The sequence below is a fragment of the Mesoplodon mirus genome (genome assembly GCF_964341445.2).
Source record: "Mesoplodon mirus genome assembly, chromosome: 2".
NCBI classification, from domain to species: domain Eukaryota; kingdom Metazoa; phylum Chordata; class Mammalia; order Artiodactyla; family Ziphiidae; genus Mesoplodon; species Mesoplodon mirus.
Window position 1 is genome coordinate 217,222,065 of NC_138977.1, and position 18,615 is coordinate 217,240,679.

An 18,615-nucleotide genomic window follows, 5' to 3' on the forward strand; every position below is an offset into this window, starting at 1 on the left:
CCTCTATATTCTCCTACTTTGGCTGCCCAGGCAAGACCATGCTTTAGACCTGGTCATCACTTGGAAGTTTTCCACATCAAAGATCTTTTACTTGGAAATTAACCTCTGATCACAATCTCCTATTTCCACCTCTAACAATCCTGTCTGCTAACTGAATCTGTTTTGAGGTAGTTTCCATGTCCAATCATTCCTCCTTTGCTCTCATGGTCCAGCTGGTCTCCTGATACCACTTGCTTTTCTCCCCAACCTCAGTTCAAGACTTCAGTGGTGTTCACATCAAGCTTTTTTATTCTTTTGCCCCAGCCCTTGCCTCTTCTACCATCTACCTGTCTTTCTGATCCCCAGCTTTGCTAGCCCCTTATCGCCCTTTCCTGCTCCTGAGCTTATCACCTGGATACAACTCCCGAGTTATACCATCCATCTGCAGCAAGGCTTTCAGTGCTGCTTTAGCATTCTTTTGATTGGTCTCTAAACAACTAAGTCTCCAAACACCAGCTTCAAACCTTTCTTATTCCCCTGAAACCCACCCTTCCTACTCTCTTTTATTCTGTAGATGACATCACCTTATTTACTGAAGATCAGTAAGAAGCCACCTCTTCTCCCTGCCACATTTTCAGGATTAAGCTATCTTAGAGGAGGAAGTATCCCTTGTACTTTGGATCCTACTCCCTATCCCCTTCAGGACTTTGCTCTATCAATTATCCTTGCTAAAATCGTAATTCCCTTCCTCCTTCTCCTTTAAAACCTTGTTTTCCTTGGTTTTCACAACACTGTACTAATTTGGCTCTGATCATCTCTGCTTTCTTTTTTCCGCCACCTGTATCTGTCCCTTGTATGCAAACATTCCCATGGTTTTGTCATTAGTTTCTCTGCCTTTTTGTTCTTTCCCTAGATTACACCCATTTCAGTAGTTTCAACTATCAACGTTTTCTTTGGTTGGCATCCCCTCTTCTTCACTCTAGTCGTACATTCCCAGCTACTTCTGGATATCACCACCTGGATGTTTCATTGATACTACAAATTCAGTGAAGTTAAAATCTCTCTTTGACCTTCTCATCTTCCTGTTCTCACGACTATGTGAATCAATTTGCCACCTTCCCAGTTAACCCGATCTGAATCATGGAGATGGTTGACTCCCTAGATAGATTCAGTCTGCTGTCAATCCTATTAGAGTTCCAGTCCATTTTCATTCCTGGTTCAGATCCTCCTGACTACTGGCTTCCACTATAGTAATAAACAGCTTTTTACTATGATCCCTCACTTAGATCTTCCCTATTTTAATCACCAAACATATATTGCTCCCCAGTTTTCCTAAAACATTGGCTCAAAAACCTTTAGCCTACAAACTCATACTGCAATTCAGAGCTTTCTGGTATGACTTCATGATTCATCCAGGCTTAATTTCTGCTGCTTCCCTTTAACCACACTATGTCCCAGCAAAACTGTAGTTTGACATAAATAAAAATTAAGTCCATCTAATGGTCTGAGGTAGGCAAAACACTTCAGCTCAATCTAAAATCATTCTTTGTGACTTAACATCTGCCTCTTGGGACTGTTCAGCCAAATATGGATTACTGTTCTATTGGAATATTTCAAATATATGCAAAAGCAGAGGAAATAGTGAAATGAACTCCATCATTGAGCTTAAATATAACAAACGTTTTGCCAATCTTATTTCAATTATCACCAATCTCATTACTAAATGTTTTTTTTTTTTTTGCGGTACGTGGGCCTCTCACTGTTGTGGCCTCTCCCGGATGCACAGGCTCAGTGGCCATGGCTCACGGGCCCAGCCGCTCCGCGGCATGTGGGATCTTCCCGGACCGGGACACAAACCCGTGTCCCCTGCATCGGCAGGCGGACTCTCAACCACTGCGCCACCGGGGAAGCCCACTAAATGTTTTTTAAATGTTGTATACCCATACAAATAAAGTATAGCTATAAAAAAAGAATGGGTATCATACCCTCCCCTTATCTCAATGAATATTATTATTATTTTTACAAATGTTAGACACGAAGAGATGACTTTTGCTTTTTCACCCTGCCTGTATTCATATTGCTTGGATTTATTTATTTATTTTTGATAACAGATATTTACTACTTGTATAATTGAAAACAAAAATCTTTCATAAAAGGATGTAAAAAAGAAAACAATTTTATGCTGTAGGTAAAACCAAACAGGGTATATGTATACATATAAAAAATTCATACTGAATTATGATTTTTAGCTGAGGGATGACTGTTATGTTTATGTTAAATAACTATGTAACAGATGAGGTTTATTTTATAGCCTTATTATCCTAAGTGTCTATGAACCAGTATCATCATCTGGGAGCTTGTTAGAAATACAGAGCCTGGAGCCCCACCCCAGGTCTACTGAATCAGAATCCACATTTTAACACCATGCCTGGGTGATTGGAATACACAAGAGAGTTTGAAAAGCACTGTTTATGACATAATCAGAGGGATTTCCATGTGAAATATTGACTTAGTGGGGCTTCCAGGTATGCAATTAAATAATTTTCATTATTTTATTGTCATGATGGATATGAATTAAAGGTAGAGTTTCTTCAACATATAACCAAAGACAACTGCTCCTTAATTTAGGAACTAATCTACCTTGTTATTTATTGTTTTAGCTGTGAGAGAATATTCCATGTTGCCTTTAAAAGCTCAACTGTAACCAACCATGGGTTCAAGAAATCTCTTGACAAGCCTAGAATGGGTGGGCCAGGTACTACAAAGGTCTGAAAAGGTTTGGACTTCTCCCCCACTGGTGTCCACAGTGAGTCTTAGTGCTTATTTATAAACATGCAAGCAAATAATCTGCCTAACAGTAGAGAGTTTTTGTTGTTATCAATCCAACTGATAGGAAGGCATGCAGGTGACACATTTTTCTGCCGGTGACAGTGATTTGGGCTGCGCTCTGAATGACAATCTACTAACAAATGGCTGGCCAGTCAGGAACAATAGGGGCAACCAATATGGGGCCACAGGACAGTTCAGGTATTCCCTCTTAGACAAGGAATCTCTCTCCTGTTAATTACCTAGTCCTAAGTGATGGGGGCAGTAGTGCTCACATTGTCACTTTTAGGCTCAGAGTAGTAATGGTGGTGGCCACACAGAAAGATAACTGTTGACCTGCCCTTTCTTTCACATTCAATAAAAAAAAATAGAAGTAGAAGGAGGAAAATGGTCTAAAGATGAAATATTTTCAAGATTTATAATTAGAACTAAAATGATGTGTTTTAATTTTTTTAAGGCTTCCTTCACATTTTTATTTATAGTATAGTTATTACTTTCTTTCCATTGTAAAAGTAACGTGCTTATAGAAATAAAGAAGGGAGAGGGACTTCCCTGGTGGCGCAGTAGTTAAGAATCCACCTGCCGTTGCAGGGGACATGCCCAGGTTCGAGCCCTGGCCTGGGAAGATCCCACATGCCGTGGAGCAACTAAGTCCATGGGCCACAACTACTGAGCCTGCGCTCTAGAGCCCACGAGCCACAACTACTGAGCCCGCGCACCTAGAGCCCGTGCTCCACAACAAGAGAAGCCACTGCAATGAGAAGACCACGCACCGCAACGAAGAGTAGACCCCGCTCGCTGCAACTAGAGAAAGCCCGCACGCAGCCATGAAGACCCAACACAGCCCAAAATAAAAAAAAATAATAAAGAAAAAAGAAATAAAGAAGGAAGAGCAGAAAAATCCCCACATCTGTTCTCTGGTTTTCTCTGTAAATGTCAGGTATATTGCACATCAGCATAATTACCTCCAATAGCAATCAGTCGATCTCCCCGCTGAAGATCAGCAATTGCAGCAGGTGAGTTTGGGGCCACGGTCTCAATTATGACATGCCCAGCATACCCATCAGTTGACTGGACAAGACGAAGTGTAAGTCCGACACTTTGTAAATTCCCCTTTATTAATTCAACCTTTGATAAAGATAAAAAAATGAAAACAGATTCAATGGGTTCACAGTAGTGGAGTGAGAAAACACTTAACACATTGAGAGCACTACAGTTGACACTGACTTTTATACCATGGTGATTATTATTAAGACTAATAAAGGAGGGAGGAAATCTTTTATTGTGACAATATAAATTAACATATGCTCAGACTGCACACTTGTGCCATCGAACCTTAAATGATGAGGTGAAAATAAACAAATAGAAATCCTAAATATTTTTCCTACATCTGGTATAGCATGTGGCATGCACTCCCTAAACTCTGACATCATTACCAAAGATGATTTGGTTTTTAAGGTTTTATTACAGAAAATTTAAAAAATATACAAAAGCACAAAGAATAATTAAAATGAACCCTGTGGTAGGTTATAAAATATAGTATCAAATTCTCCTTGACTTGAATGCATGTCCCTTTGCAATTAATACTTTACCAGACCTGCCATTAGAGGTATACCTGTTTCTCCATCCTTCTCTCAGCAACCAATATAACTAGAAAAAACAGACGAAGACATAGACGATCTGAACATGATCAACCTTGACTTAAATGACATTTATAGAACACTATACCTAACAATGCCAGAATACACATTCTTTTCAGGTACACCTGGTAAGTCCAGGATGTGCTATGGTCATAAAACAGGCGTTGATACATTTTAAAAGACTGAAATCCAAGATACATTCTTTGAATGGAATTAAATTAGCAATCAATTAACAATAAGAAACCTAGAAAACCCCCAAACATTTGGAAAGTAAAACAACACACTTTAAGTAATTCATGGTTAAAGAAGAAATCAGAAGGGAAATTAAAAAGTATTTTGGGGACTTCCCTGGTGGTGCGGTGGTTGAGAATCTACCTGCCAATGCAGGGGACACAGGTTCGAGCCCTGGTCCGGGAAGATTCCACATGCTGTGGAGCAACTAAGCCCGTGCGCCACAACTACTGAGCCTGCGAGCCACAACTGCTGAGCCCGTGTGCCACAACTACTGAAGCCTGTGCGCCTAGAGCCTGTGCTCTGCAACAAGAGAAGCCACCGCAGTGAGAAGCCCCCGCACTGCAATGAAGAGTAGCCCCTGCTCACCACAACTAGAGAAAGCTCGCGTGCAGCAACCAAGACCCAACACAGCCATAAAAAAATAAATTTATATTAAAAAAATATTCTGAGTGGAATGATGATGAAAATACAATCTATCAAAACTTGTGGGATGCAACTAAAACAGTGTTTAGAGGAAATTTATAGCTTTAAATACTTATATCAGGAAAAAAATTCTAAAATTAGTGATCTCAGTTCCTTCCTTAAAAAACTAGAAACCCCAAAGTAGAAGGAAAGAACAGAAATCAATGTAATAGAAACGAAAACAACAGAGAAATCATGAAAGCTGATTCAGTGAAATAGTCAATAAAACTGATAAGCCTCTAGGATAGACTGATAAAGAAAAATGTGTACTACCAAAATCAAAGTAAAAGGGGAATATCACTATAGAATATAGAGACATTAAGAGAGTAGGCAACATTATACACAACTTTATGTCAATACATTTGACAACCTAGATGAAATGGAAAAATTTCCTTGAAAGATAACAAATGTGAAAAACTGACTAAAGAAATAGAAAATTTGAACACCCCTATATCAATTAAAGACATCAAATTCATAAACCTTTGCACAAAAAAAATCCCTCCAGGTCTAGACTGCTTCATTGTGAATTGTTGAAATAACAATCTTACTTGGAATCTTTTAGAAATAGAGAAGGAGGGTATGCTTCCTAAATCATGTGTTAAGGCCAGTGTAACCCTAATTCCCAAACCCAGACAAGAAAGCAGAACTACAGACTAATATTTCTAATGTTCAAATATGGATGCAAAATTTCTTAACAAAATTTTAGGGAATTCAACCCAATAATATATGAAAAGGATAATAATCATAACCAAGTGGAGTTGATTCTAGGAATTCAAGGTTGATTCAAGCACCCAGGAGTCAATTAGTATAAGTCACTATATTAAGAAAAGAAAGGAGAAAACCATATAAATACTTTAATAGCCGCAAAAAAAATCAACATCCATTTATGATAAAAGCCCCTAACAAAATAGAACTACAAGGGAACATCCTAAATCTGATTATTGGCATGTACAAAAATCTATAAATAACATAATACTCAAGGGTGAAAGACCTGTTTTCTACCCAAGATCAGGAACAAAGCAAGGATTTCTGTTCTTACCACTTCAATTCATTATTATACTGGGGGGTATAGTTAGGGTCATGATGTAAGAAAAAGGGAAGACATAAAGAATGGAAAGGGAGAAGAAAAATGGTCTTTATTTGCATATAATATGACCCTATACATGGATAATCCCAAGAAATCTACAAAACAACTTTTAGAACTAATAAGTGAAATTAGGTCACAGACTACAAGGTCAATATACAAAAGGCAAATATGTTTCTATATATTACCAACAAATAATTAGAAAATAAAGAAACCAAATTAATTTGTAATAGCATAAAAATACTTAGGATTAAATTTTTAAAATTTATCTTTTATTGAGGTAACATTGGTTTATAACATTATATAAGTTTCACATGTACATTATATTTCTACTTCTGTATACACTGCAGTGTGCACTCATCAAAAATTTAGTTTCCATCTATCACCATACAACTAATCCCCTTTATCCATTTCACCACCACCTCTCCTCCTGGCCCCTTCCTCTCTGGTAACCAGTACTTTGTTCTCTATATCAACATGTTTGTTTTTGTTTGGTTTGTTCATTTATTTTGTTTTTATTTGTTTATATTCCACAGTATGAGTAAAATCATAAGGTCTTGTCTTTCTCTGACTCACTTCATTTAGCACAATGCCCTCAAGGTCCATCCATGTTGTCACAAATGGCAAGATTTCATCTTTTTTTTTTTTATGGATAAGTAGTATGCCATTGTGTGTGTGTGTGTGTGTGTGTGTGGGGTGTATATATATATATATATATATATATATATATATATATATATATATATATACACACCACATCTTCTTTTAGGATTACATTTAATTGAAGATATACAAAACCTGTATGCTGAAAACTTCTGCAAAGGGAAATTAAAGAAGACCTAAATAAATGAAGAATGACACCATGTTCACGGATTGGAAAACTCATTATTGTTAAGATGCCAATTCCTCCCAAATTTACCTACAGATTCACAGTAATCCCAGTAAAAATCTTTGCAGGCCTTTGGAAAGGTAAAAGACCTAGAATAATCAAAGCCATCCTTAAATAGAACAAGGCTGAAGGACTTATACTACCTAATTTCAAGGCTTACTATATAATGTTAGCGTAATTAAGACAGTGTGGTATTAGCCTAAGGACAGATATCAGTTGTAGAAATTAACATCATCATTTCTTAAGATATCAAATTTTAGACAACGTGTTGACTTCCTACTATAGTAGATAAGGATGATAGTCCATTCTCCTGCCCCCAAATTACAGTAGAGTTACATCATTATTTTTAGTTCCTCTACATAACCTCTTTATAACTTTAATTAATATACGTATACCCCTATATTTCTTATTTCATCAACTACAGACAATATCTCTCTTGATACTAGGACTTCCCCTTCACTTCTCCCCTTTATACCTTCTACCTTCTAAACTCTACCATGAAAGTTGATAACTATTATATTAATTTTTAAACTATTTTTAAGCTATCAAGGTTGACTGAAAGTCAGTCATGTTTATAATATTGTGACTATATAAATATTATTTATTGAGAACCTGGACATCTTTACATTTTCTGTCTTGTATAGCCTTTTGCTTTTCTTGGAGGTTTTTCTTTCAACAACATAGCTTTCACTTTAAATGTAGGATTTATGTAAGTACTGCTTCTGCAATTAGCTCTTAAATTCACCTATCCATTTGTTTACATATTAAATTATTTAGCACTCAGTCAAAGCGAAGTTTTTCTTTACCCCTCCACCCTACTCCTGCCTAAAAAGAAGCCAGTTAATAAATGTAGAAGGAATGAGCAGATTTGAAAAATCACCCAAAAGGGGAGAGAAACATTTAGATTAAAAAAAAAAGAGAGAGGGAGAGAGAGAGAGAGAGACAAAGAAAGACTGAAGAGTTGGAACAACCGAATGTAATGTCTGAATCTTGGTAAGATCCTAGTTCAGGGACAAAAAATCTACAAAAACATTTATGGGACACTGGGAGCATTCTAATATAGACTGAAACTTTGGTGAAATTAAGGAATTATTAATTTTCTTATGCGTGATGGTGGTTATTGTAGTTATGTAAAATGTTCTATTTTTAGAAGATTCATACTGAAATATTTAGAGGTGAAATATGATGTCTTCAACAATGTCTTTCTCAGATGCAGAGCTATGAAAAGTTTCAGTATTTATTATTATACTTATTAGTAAGACTCAGCACTACTAGTCAAAACAGGATACAAAAGGAAATTTAAAAGCCAATCTGCTGTGAATGAACTCAATATACAGCCGAGGAAACAAGGCAAACATATTATGAAACAAACATCAATTCAGGGCATTAGAATATTTAAACTATCTTATATCGTTCAAACCTTAATTTACTTTTACAGGATCAAGACTGAGAAGCTAATTTTATGATCATATGACTTTAAAAACTATCCCATTAGAAAAGACAAAGACTGACTGATGTTGACATTCAGTAAGAGAACAGCAGCCAGTTCCAACCCACTAGAAGAATGGGCTCAAGCATGGTCTTTATTTCCAAAGAACAGAAATCATACCAATGGTGGTAAATATCTACCTTTTCACAAAATTATGTTTTCATCCTGCTATAAGGTTTCCTCTATGTAGCAGACTAAAGACATATCAAATGAAAGGAAAAGGAAGGGGCTGAAAAAAGGAATAGCAGAGAGAGAAAAAATTGTATTTCTTATGGACAAATAAAAGCATAGTGAAGAAAAAGTGAACATGGAACAATATTATATTTTCCTTTGAGTTGCTGATCATGAAATCTTTATTAAAAAAAAGAAAAGCAGGATGAAAGTGGAGGTAAAATGTCTGATAACAAATACAGGAATAGATTATGGATGGGAGACCTTCAGTCAATTCTAACAATTATGTAATAACTTTTCCTTTCTCATAAAAAGCCAATTAGATGTTTTTAAGTCCACCAAAATATGGGTACTCCTCTATTCCAAAAGATAAGCTATGATTAAGGAAAAATTAACATCTACAGAACTCATTTTGTCTGCAAAGAGAGAGAGGCCTGACAGTGATTTAGTTTCTAGTTCCAGTTTGTTGCTAAGGCCTGGCTGTACTCCTACTAAAAGCTATGCAGAGCCTAGCCCACACAACCATGAACAGTGGCCCTGACACCTGACTGTGGCATGAAATACCATGGAATCCTCAAAATAAGCACACCTTTTTTGCTTAAGTGAGTTTTAGTAGGTATCTGTTTCAAACGGGTTCTGGCTTACCAGGTACCGTGTGTTAGAGACCATCATATACAATATCTCATTAAACTCAAAGTGCCGTATTTATTAACTACAAAGCTACAAATACATTATAAATGTAGGATGGAATCTGCCCGAGCCTAGCCAGGGGCCTCTGCCGCCCGCCCTTGCAGGGACTTAGCACGTGCAAGATGGGTCAGAGAAGGGGAGAGGCACCTGGGCCAGTGCTATACCAGCAGCTCCTCCTGACACCAGAGGCTGCCTCTTCTGCAGATAGGGGCCTGTCCAGGAGGTGATGGGGGCTCGGGGCTTCAGAAGTGTGGTGCTATCCTCACCATCGTCCTACAAAGTAAAACCAAGTCCCCCTAAAACAGAGTTCCCTTACTGAGTTTACAGTTATTCTATCTAAAATTTTATTTCCTTTCTTTGTCACCTCTTACCCCAATCCTATGCTAACTGAACATTAATCAACTAGAGTCAGATGGCTAAGATTACTATAGTTAACATCATTAATGTACCACAATTGCTGCTGTAGATATCATCATTAACATACCAACTCAAGTTGTTTCTCCAGCGCAAGATGAGCTAACAGACCCCTGAACTATGGACCACCTGGCCTGAGAATCATAAGAGAGAGACATCCTGACTGCTTAAACCATGATAAAGAAATGTCACATAGGACTTCCCTGGTGGCACAGTGGTTAAGAATCTGCCTGCCAATGCAGGGGACACCGGTTTGAGCCATGGTCGGGGAAAATCCCACATGCCATGGAGCAACTAAGCCCGTGCGCCACAACCTCTGCTCTAGAGCCCGTGAGCCACAACTACTGAGCCCGTGTGCCACAACTACTGAAGCCCACGCACCTAGAGCCCGTGCTCTGCAACAAGAGAAGCCACTGCAATGAGAAGCCCGCACACCGCAACCAAGAGTAGCCCCCTGCTCACCGCAACTAGAGAAAGCCTGTGCACAGCAATGAAGACCTAACACAGCCAAAAATAAATAAATTAATTTAAAAAAAAGAAAAAGAAATGTCATACAGTATGGGATTGAGAGATACAAACTACTGTACACAAAATAGATAAGCAACAAAGATTTACTGTATAGCACAGGGAACTATATTCAATATCTTGCAATAACCTATAATGGAAAATAATCTGAAAAAATACATACATAAAACTGAATCACTGTGCTGTACACAAAATAGATAAGCAACAAAGATTTACTGTATAGCACAGGGAACTATATTCAATATCTTGCAATAACCTATAATGGAAAATAATCTGAAAAAATACATACATAAAACTGAATCACTGTGCTGTACACCTGAAACTAACACAATATTGTAAATCAACTATATTTCAATTACAAAAAAAGAAAAAAGAAAAAAAAAGAAATGTCACATAGAGTAACCTAGTGGTTACCAGTGGGGAGAAGGAAGAGGGAAGGGACAAGATAGGGGTAGGGGGCTAAAAGCAACAAACTACTATGTACAAAATAAATAAGCTACAAAGATATATTGTACAGCACAAGGAATATAGCCAATATTTTAGAATAACTATAAATGGAATATAACCTATAAAATTATGAATCACTATGTTGTACACCTGAAACTTATATAATACTGTATATCAACTATCCCTCAATTAAAAAATATCGCATATTAATAAAAAAGAAATGTCACAAGTTCATGATTAATCCCAGCCTCTTTGTTCTTCCCCTTTAAAAAAGCCCCTCAATCAAAGTCCAAATTGGAGTGGATCAGAGACTTGTTTCCCACTCTCTTGCTTGGCACCCTGCAAATAAACCCTTACTTTGATTCAAACACGTGCTGTCAGTGTTGGGCTTTCACCTCCTTCTGCACCTTTACATTATGGACCAGGAATGGTTTTCCCATTATGGAATGGGAATGGTTATCTGCATCTAAAAGCCTACTGTTAAAAAGTTCAGTTTTATACATGTGTTGTGTACATATGTGTACAGGTTATTGTGTCACTTCTCCCTTTCCTGTCCCCCTACTCTATTAAAAAAGCTAGGAAATAGTCCTCATAGTCCACATGAGCCCTTGCTCCATAACAAGAGGACGCCCCAGGCTGGCAGCTCCAGGTCCTAGAGTGTTAGTGACAGAGAAGGTCTCTGAAGGGTGCAGGCCCAGGCACCTCCAAACTCATAAGCTGCGTCCCCAGGCTTGAGCTGCTGTCCCTACTCCCAGGAGCAGTGCGGTGGGCTTCGGAGAGTCTGGGAAGAGTGGAGAACTGTTGGAGGCCATCCTTGCTGGGCCAGGAACACACCCCTGCTCCCTGCCCTTGTAGCACCCTCCATGTGCTAAATAAAGTGGGCTTTATTATCTGCAACTCATATTTTAGTAGTTGATTATACTCTGAACTGTTATGAAGAAATTTTTTAATATTGTTGTCAACATAGATAATCAATAAACCAATCTATCATAGGAATAGAAAAAAAAAAGTAGGATGTAAAGTGCTTTCTCTGTGGCTTAGCCTGTGTCAATTGGCCTGAATTTTGTTGAAACCAAAAGATAAACTTCTATTGGAAGAGAAATACTATTTTTAGTATTTTTTTGCATGACATACCAAAAAAAAGTTTATCAATTGTCAAGAATTGCTGACACATACTAAACAGCAATTACATGAGCTTAATCACTAGTCAACACATACAAGATTGCAGACAGCCTGCATTTAACTTCACCAATCATGTTAGACACAGGTTAAAAAATTCTAGCTGTGGGCTTCCCTGGTGGCACAGTGGTTGAGAATCTGCCTGCCAATGCAGGGGACACGGGTTCGAGCCCTGGTCTGGGAGGGTCCCACATGCCGTGGAGCAACTAGGCCCATGAGCCACAACTCCTGAGCCTGTGCGTCTGGAGCTTGTACTCCGCAACAAGAGAGGCCGCGACAGTGAGAGGCCCGCGCACCGCGATGAAGAGTGGCCCCCACTTGCCACAACTAGAGATAGCCCTCGCACAGAAACGAAGACCCAACACAGCAAAAATAAATAAAAAAATAATTAATAAAAGAAAGCTGTTGTATTAAAAAAAAAATTCTAGCTGTATGTGTACCTATCTGGTGGAGAGCAATTTAGTAAAAACACCAAGATAGCCTTTAAGAGCTCTCACACTCTGACATCCTTTTAGCCTTTCCTGGACCCAGCTGGGATGCCTTATTTTCACCTTGGGGGGGGCAGGGTGGGGAACAACATATTGATTTTTTAATCCCTTCCTAACATGGACATAATTTTATACAATGGATAAGAAGAGGATATATTTTAATAACACATCAATATAACTCTTTTACAAACTGTTCTCTCTTACTTGAGCTTGTAACATTGAGCAAAAAACCAAAAATGCAAGAAAGAGTAAAAGGATCACTAAGTGAAAGACCCTGAATAACTGTGACCAGGTATACTTTTGAGTATTCCTTCATCAAAAAATCTTCTGAAAAAGACATCATGAGGACTATTTCCTAGCTTTTTTAGTAGAGTAGGGGGACAGGAAGGGGAAAAGTGACACAATAACCTATACATGTACACAACACCTGTATAAAACTGAACTTTTTAACAGTAGGTTTTTAGATGCAGATAACCATTCCCATTCCATAATGGGATAACCATTCCTAGTCCATAACGTAAGCCAATACCTAGTCTACCAGAATTCTCACTATATTAAAATAAAAAAAAGATGCCCATGATATTCAGGCATATTGGTGTATTCTCTACCTCCTTTCCCCAAAATGAAATGATGGTAATATTTTCAGAAAACCAATACTGACCTAAAAAAACACATATTTAACATAACCTATTACAAAACTGCTGAGGAAGAAAAGTAATGGAAAAAAATGCATTAAGTGATTCACTCACTCATTAAAGTGCTTAGGCACTGTGAACAACTTAGATGAGCTTTCCTGGCCTCATAGTAGTAGAAAAGGTAGGCATGAACAAATAATTACTTGTGTGATTTAATAGGACTCACCTAACTAACATTTAGAGAGCAGAAAAGGCATTCCTAAAAAACAAGTTTAATTTGACACCTGAAGGATTAGTAGTAGTTTGCTAGGCCAGGTCAGAAGTGGAGGCAATATATCTGAGAGCGGCAGGTTTGAAGGGAGGAGATGAGGGCTAGCATAACATATTTGAGGAAGTGAAAAAAGTTCAGTATTACAGCTCTTTGACAAGTTTTAGTCTATGTGAAGAGGGAGGGAATCTTGGTTCATTCAGCTGAAAGATATCTTAAAAGAAAGCAGCATAATATCAATTCCATTACCGATTTCATGCCCTAAATAGTCAAAGTTAATAAATGGTAAACGGTATAAAAAGCATTTGGATGTGCTAATTAATGCTATGATGTGGCTGAAAACTTGAAAGCAAGTAATATTTAATCCACATGGATCCATCCAAGCCCTTTTAAAAATAATCCCAATTTCATGAATATTATCAGAAGATGAAGGTTTTTTCCCTAAAAAAACAACAACAAACTTAAAGTCAAATGTTTAAAAGTGAAGCAAGTTTCAAATTACTTCAAAGTTTGATTGCTTGCTAAAAAACATAACCATTTACAAGAAACTTCCATAAAGATACTTGTATTTGTAAACCATTAAGTGCTTCTCCTTTCAAAGGATACTTCAACATTATCCATATTCCCCAAACTCAAGTACTCTCAAGGCCATAAAGTACAAAACTAGGGGGTCAGAAAACAAACTTCTCCCATGGATACATTTTATTTACCTAATCAAAGTTTGAATGTTGAGAAAGAAGGCACTTCAGAAATTGCTAAATGAAGGCTGAGGCCCTGAAAATAAATCATAAAGTTCTCCCTGCTTTTCTCAGGGAAATCTGCTGTTGAGATAAGCACACTTGTCACTTGGAGAGACTGCTTAGACTGACCCCTCACAGATAATAATGAAAGACAGAATGCCCTAGTTCTGAAATCCTACACACAATGGCCAAAATGGTGAGAAGTACAGAAACAGGTCTGACTTGGGCAGCACACATGCAAGCTCTAAATTCCTGGGCTAGCTCAGCCCAGCCTTGCTGTCTGCCTGGCCCCAGGACCAGCCAAGATTCAAGGGGAAAGGTCTCTGGACTAATACTTTCCCACCTATCTGGGAGAACTGAAACCTAAATCTCCTTTCTCCCTTCCTTCATTCTCCTGTGCAGTGGATAAGGCCCAGAGCCAGCCACCAAAGACCCAGGACAACAAGGTTAAATGAGGAAGGGAAAGTACACTTAACACAGCTCTTTTCAGATGGTTAGGGACCAGATTACCTCAGGGCAGTGATGGCCTGGAACAACAGAAGAGCCTTCTCTAGGAGCGATTTTTTTTTGAGAAGAAAAAGATGCCAGACAGCTAGTGGCAAATAGCATCTGATTCCAAAAGGGGGGTGCCTTGAAGAAGGAGCCATCTACATAGTTTAATCCCTGTCGTTAAACATTTCTTGGAAGGGCATTTCCTATTCATTGTAGTAGTCAATTACTACTGCACTGATCTGCAGTGGTTTTGTTGCCTATATTTTTTAAAAATTGAAAACATGCACCCGGTCAGCTATAACAGGGGCTTTTGTAGACTGTCTAAGGAACCTATATAGAACAGTTTATATGGGAAACTCCTGTTTCTGTCAAGTCAAACCTCTACCCTCTCCTCCACCTCCAGGTCTCTTTTCAGTACCAGGCCCGCTCTCTAGCTTTACCTACTTTCTCATAGGTTATAGAGATTTGACCTGCTTTCCCTTCCTTTTTAAAAGCTGACACCACCTAGCATCCTGGCTTCCTACTTCTATTACCCCAGAAAAGTGTACTATTCCTGTGGCTGGGGAAACATCTTAAACATGGGTAGAATTAGAGTAACAAGTACAGAGAGTCTAAGAGCAATTAGCGTATAAACTCAAGCTTTCAAAAATTCATGCTTGAAAGTAGAACTATTTGTTTATGCCAACCAAATACCCTGGATATTCTGAGATTATTCAAATTTTTAAAATGGTCTTCGGTGGGACAGGGAAGGTGGGAGGGAGATGCAAGAGGGAGGGGATATGGGGATATATGTCTACGTATAGCTGATTCACTTTGTTATACAGCAGAAAGTAACAAACCACTGTAAAGCAATTATACTTCAATGAAGATGTTAAAAAAAAAGTTATTCTATTATTGCAGCATCCAAATATTTCTGTCAGAAAGCCACTTGAGTTTACAAAATTTGGTTTCTGTGTTCATGAAATACAGTACAGCTCCTTTGGTCAAAGTAACCAAAACTCTACATGCTAAGGACTTCCAGAAGGTGACTAAAAATCATCATTTTTGATGGGCCATTGTACAGATCACCTTTACTTGGCTTGCTTTGAGACGTGGCAATTGAATTCTGAATATCAGGGACCCAGGCAATTATGACTAGAGTATTAAAGATTTATCCCCAAACTCTGATTTATATTTGAGAGGTCAAGATTTCTAAAACTAGAACAACTTTTATATTAAATAAGTTACTGAGCCGTTTGCAAGGGGAACTTCGATGTACAACAAACTCAGCACAGAGTGTGTTAGAGGTGTAACTTTCTGGTCATTTGCTTGAATACCAGATTTCAAACCAATTTGTTTACGGTTACAGGGCACAGATTTCGGTTACAGGGCACGGATTACTGCACAGATTACAGGGACCAACAGCTTGCTGTCCATCTCAATTAGAAGCAGCAATGAGGCTGTTGAAGATCTAGAGCCAGATTTCATATTTTACCATCCATCACCTTTAAAAATCACAACCATAATTGATGATTCCACTAACTTCATTAGTACCATGCTAAACACTCACAAGGGAAAGTGCATGTTCTTATTCATACTCATTGTCTCCCCTTCCCCTCCTCTCTTCTTCTCCCCCACACAAACACACTTGAGTGTAAAGTAACGCAAGTAACATTTGGCTCGGTTATGAAGTAACTGAGTTAGAAGCAGAGTACTATTACTCAATTTCTGCTTTTAAAGCATATGTCAATAAATTATAATTCTAAGAAGTTAATAAAACAATGTCTAGGTTCTAGAATGAAAAAGGAAACACATAAGAAAGAGAAAATACTGAGTCTCTGAAGGGTCATTCTGCATCAATTTAATCTACTTTTACACTCAGGCAGTTTTAACAGCACAGAAGATTCAAACAAATATTTCATGGGACTCTCAACTACTGGGTAACTATTTTGCTTCCAAGGATTCAGCTGAATTCTCAATCGTCTTCCATTCAGATTTATCACTCTAACAGAAAAAAGGAGATACTTTTTCACATAAAGTATAACTCTTGAAACAGACATACGGCAAATGTCTTGTTTTTATCTATTGGCATACAAATTACTATCAACTCTCACAAAACCTTTCAAAGACCTGTCATTAAAGTGTAACCACTTCATAAAGGTTTAAATCATAACAGATCTTAAACTCATACACCAGATAAATAAAAGAGTGCCACTGCAGAAGTAAATTTTCATGCCCCGTCCCAAATGATGACAAAAATTAGTTTTAAAAGGGGGGGGGTTCTTAAAGGGGCATATTTGCACAGTACAGGGAATAAATCCTAAATTCTCTCACATGGATTTTACATGTAAACATTTTCTTTGTCAGTAGAATGCCTAAATTTTCAGTTATCACTTTTCAATGAATAGTTAAAAAACAAAACAAACAACAACAAAAATACTGAAATCAACTCCTCCTCAGTACTAGGACAGATTCAAAATTCTTTCTTGAAGTGTCTGGGATAGTCTGTATTCAGTGTTGGGTCTGAATTCTAGCTCGAACGTTAACTAGTTTTGTGGTCTCAGGCAAGTGAGTTAGCCTCTGTGAGTCTTATTTGTAAAAAGAGGATACTAATGTCTACCACACTGGGTTGTTGTCAAGATTAAATGAACTCCCGGAATAAATATCTAGCACAATCCAGGCACTTTTGTTATCTCTCTTCAGGTGGATTAGGAAGACCTCTTTCTGGGGTGAAAATACAAGTGAGGCCCCTCAATCTCTAAAACGGAATGCCAGCTTGGCCATCTGATAACCTTGTCTCTAAAGCAACTGAATGGTAAATTAGGACTGCATCCTTTCATTGCCTCATCTGAGAGACAACAAAGATGTAGAAATATGCTGAGAAAATAAAGTCCATTATACAAATACAATTGACCTAAGAGATCCAAAGAATAAAACTGATCCTTTGCCCAGGTTCAAATGAGCCTGTTAGGAAAGTAATCATGTCCAAATGATTACCTTGCAATACAAAGGGTTTCTTCTCTCTCCCTTTTTAAATGTGATTGAATTCTCCATTAATATTTTGATCTGAAACTATAATAATTTAAAATTTATACAACTATTCCAGTGAAATAAAAAACTCTGAAAAGTATGTAAAGTCTGAGTTGTTATGGGCACAATGGAGTGGAACACTCTTGCCCTTTTTAATTCCTTTGTCAAATAGAAACAGCTCTGATTCCGAATCACCAAGTCAACCCTCAGCTTCCTATATTACCAATGTCCTTCTACAGGGTGATTTACACCTCACTAAGGAAGTATGAGAGCTTTAGGGCCAGATTGTTTTTTATTACTTTTTAACTTGAAATAATTCCAAACTTACAGAAAAGTTGCAAAAATAGTACTAAGGGTTTCCATTTATCCTAAATCTAGATTTACCAATTATTAACATTTTTTCTCTCTCTGCATATTTTTCCTGAACCATCTGAAAATAAGTTGCAGACATGATGCCCCCTCACCATTAAATATTTAAGTGTATATTTCCTAACAAGGACATTTTCTTATATAACCATAGTACAATTATCAAGGTCAGAAAATTAACATTGATACAAATACTATTATCTAATTTATAGACTTGATTCTAGCTGGGATGCAATTTTGAAATACATATTACTAGCCTTTTATTTTTGCATAATCTTTGATCAAGGAATCATAATCGGGGTCAGCAAACTATAGCTGTTTTAAAAAAGTTTTATTGGAAAACAGCCACACTCATTTGTTTATGTATTGTCTCTGGCTGCTTTAGAGTTAAAACAGTGGAGTTGAATAGTTGCAACCGTTACTATCTGGCCCACAAAGCCTAGAATATTTCCTATCTGGCCCTTTATAGAAAAAGTGTGCCAAACCATGACTTAAATGTGCATGAATATATATACACTGCCATTATAGATTTCTCTACAACATCAAAAAACTGGAAAAAGTCTAAATGTTTATCAATAAATGATTGGT

At 37.6% G+C, this 18,615-nt stretch overlaps 1 protein-coding gene across 1 annotated transcript in view; it reads right to left on the reverse strand.

Annotated features, from left to right (window-relative positions):
• The window catches only part of PDZD8 (PDZ domain containing 8), an 87,419-nt gene that overhangs the window by 5,663 nt on the left and 63,141 nt on the right, over positions 1-18,615 (reverse strand). The window contains exon 4 of the mRNA XM_082607145.1: positions 3,771-3,933. Coding sequence (XP_082463271.1) covers positions 3,771-3,933 — 163 coding nt within the window. The remainder of the gene's footprint in view (positions 1-3,770; positions 3,934-18,615) is intronic.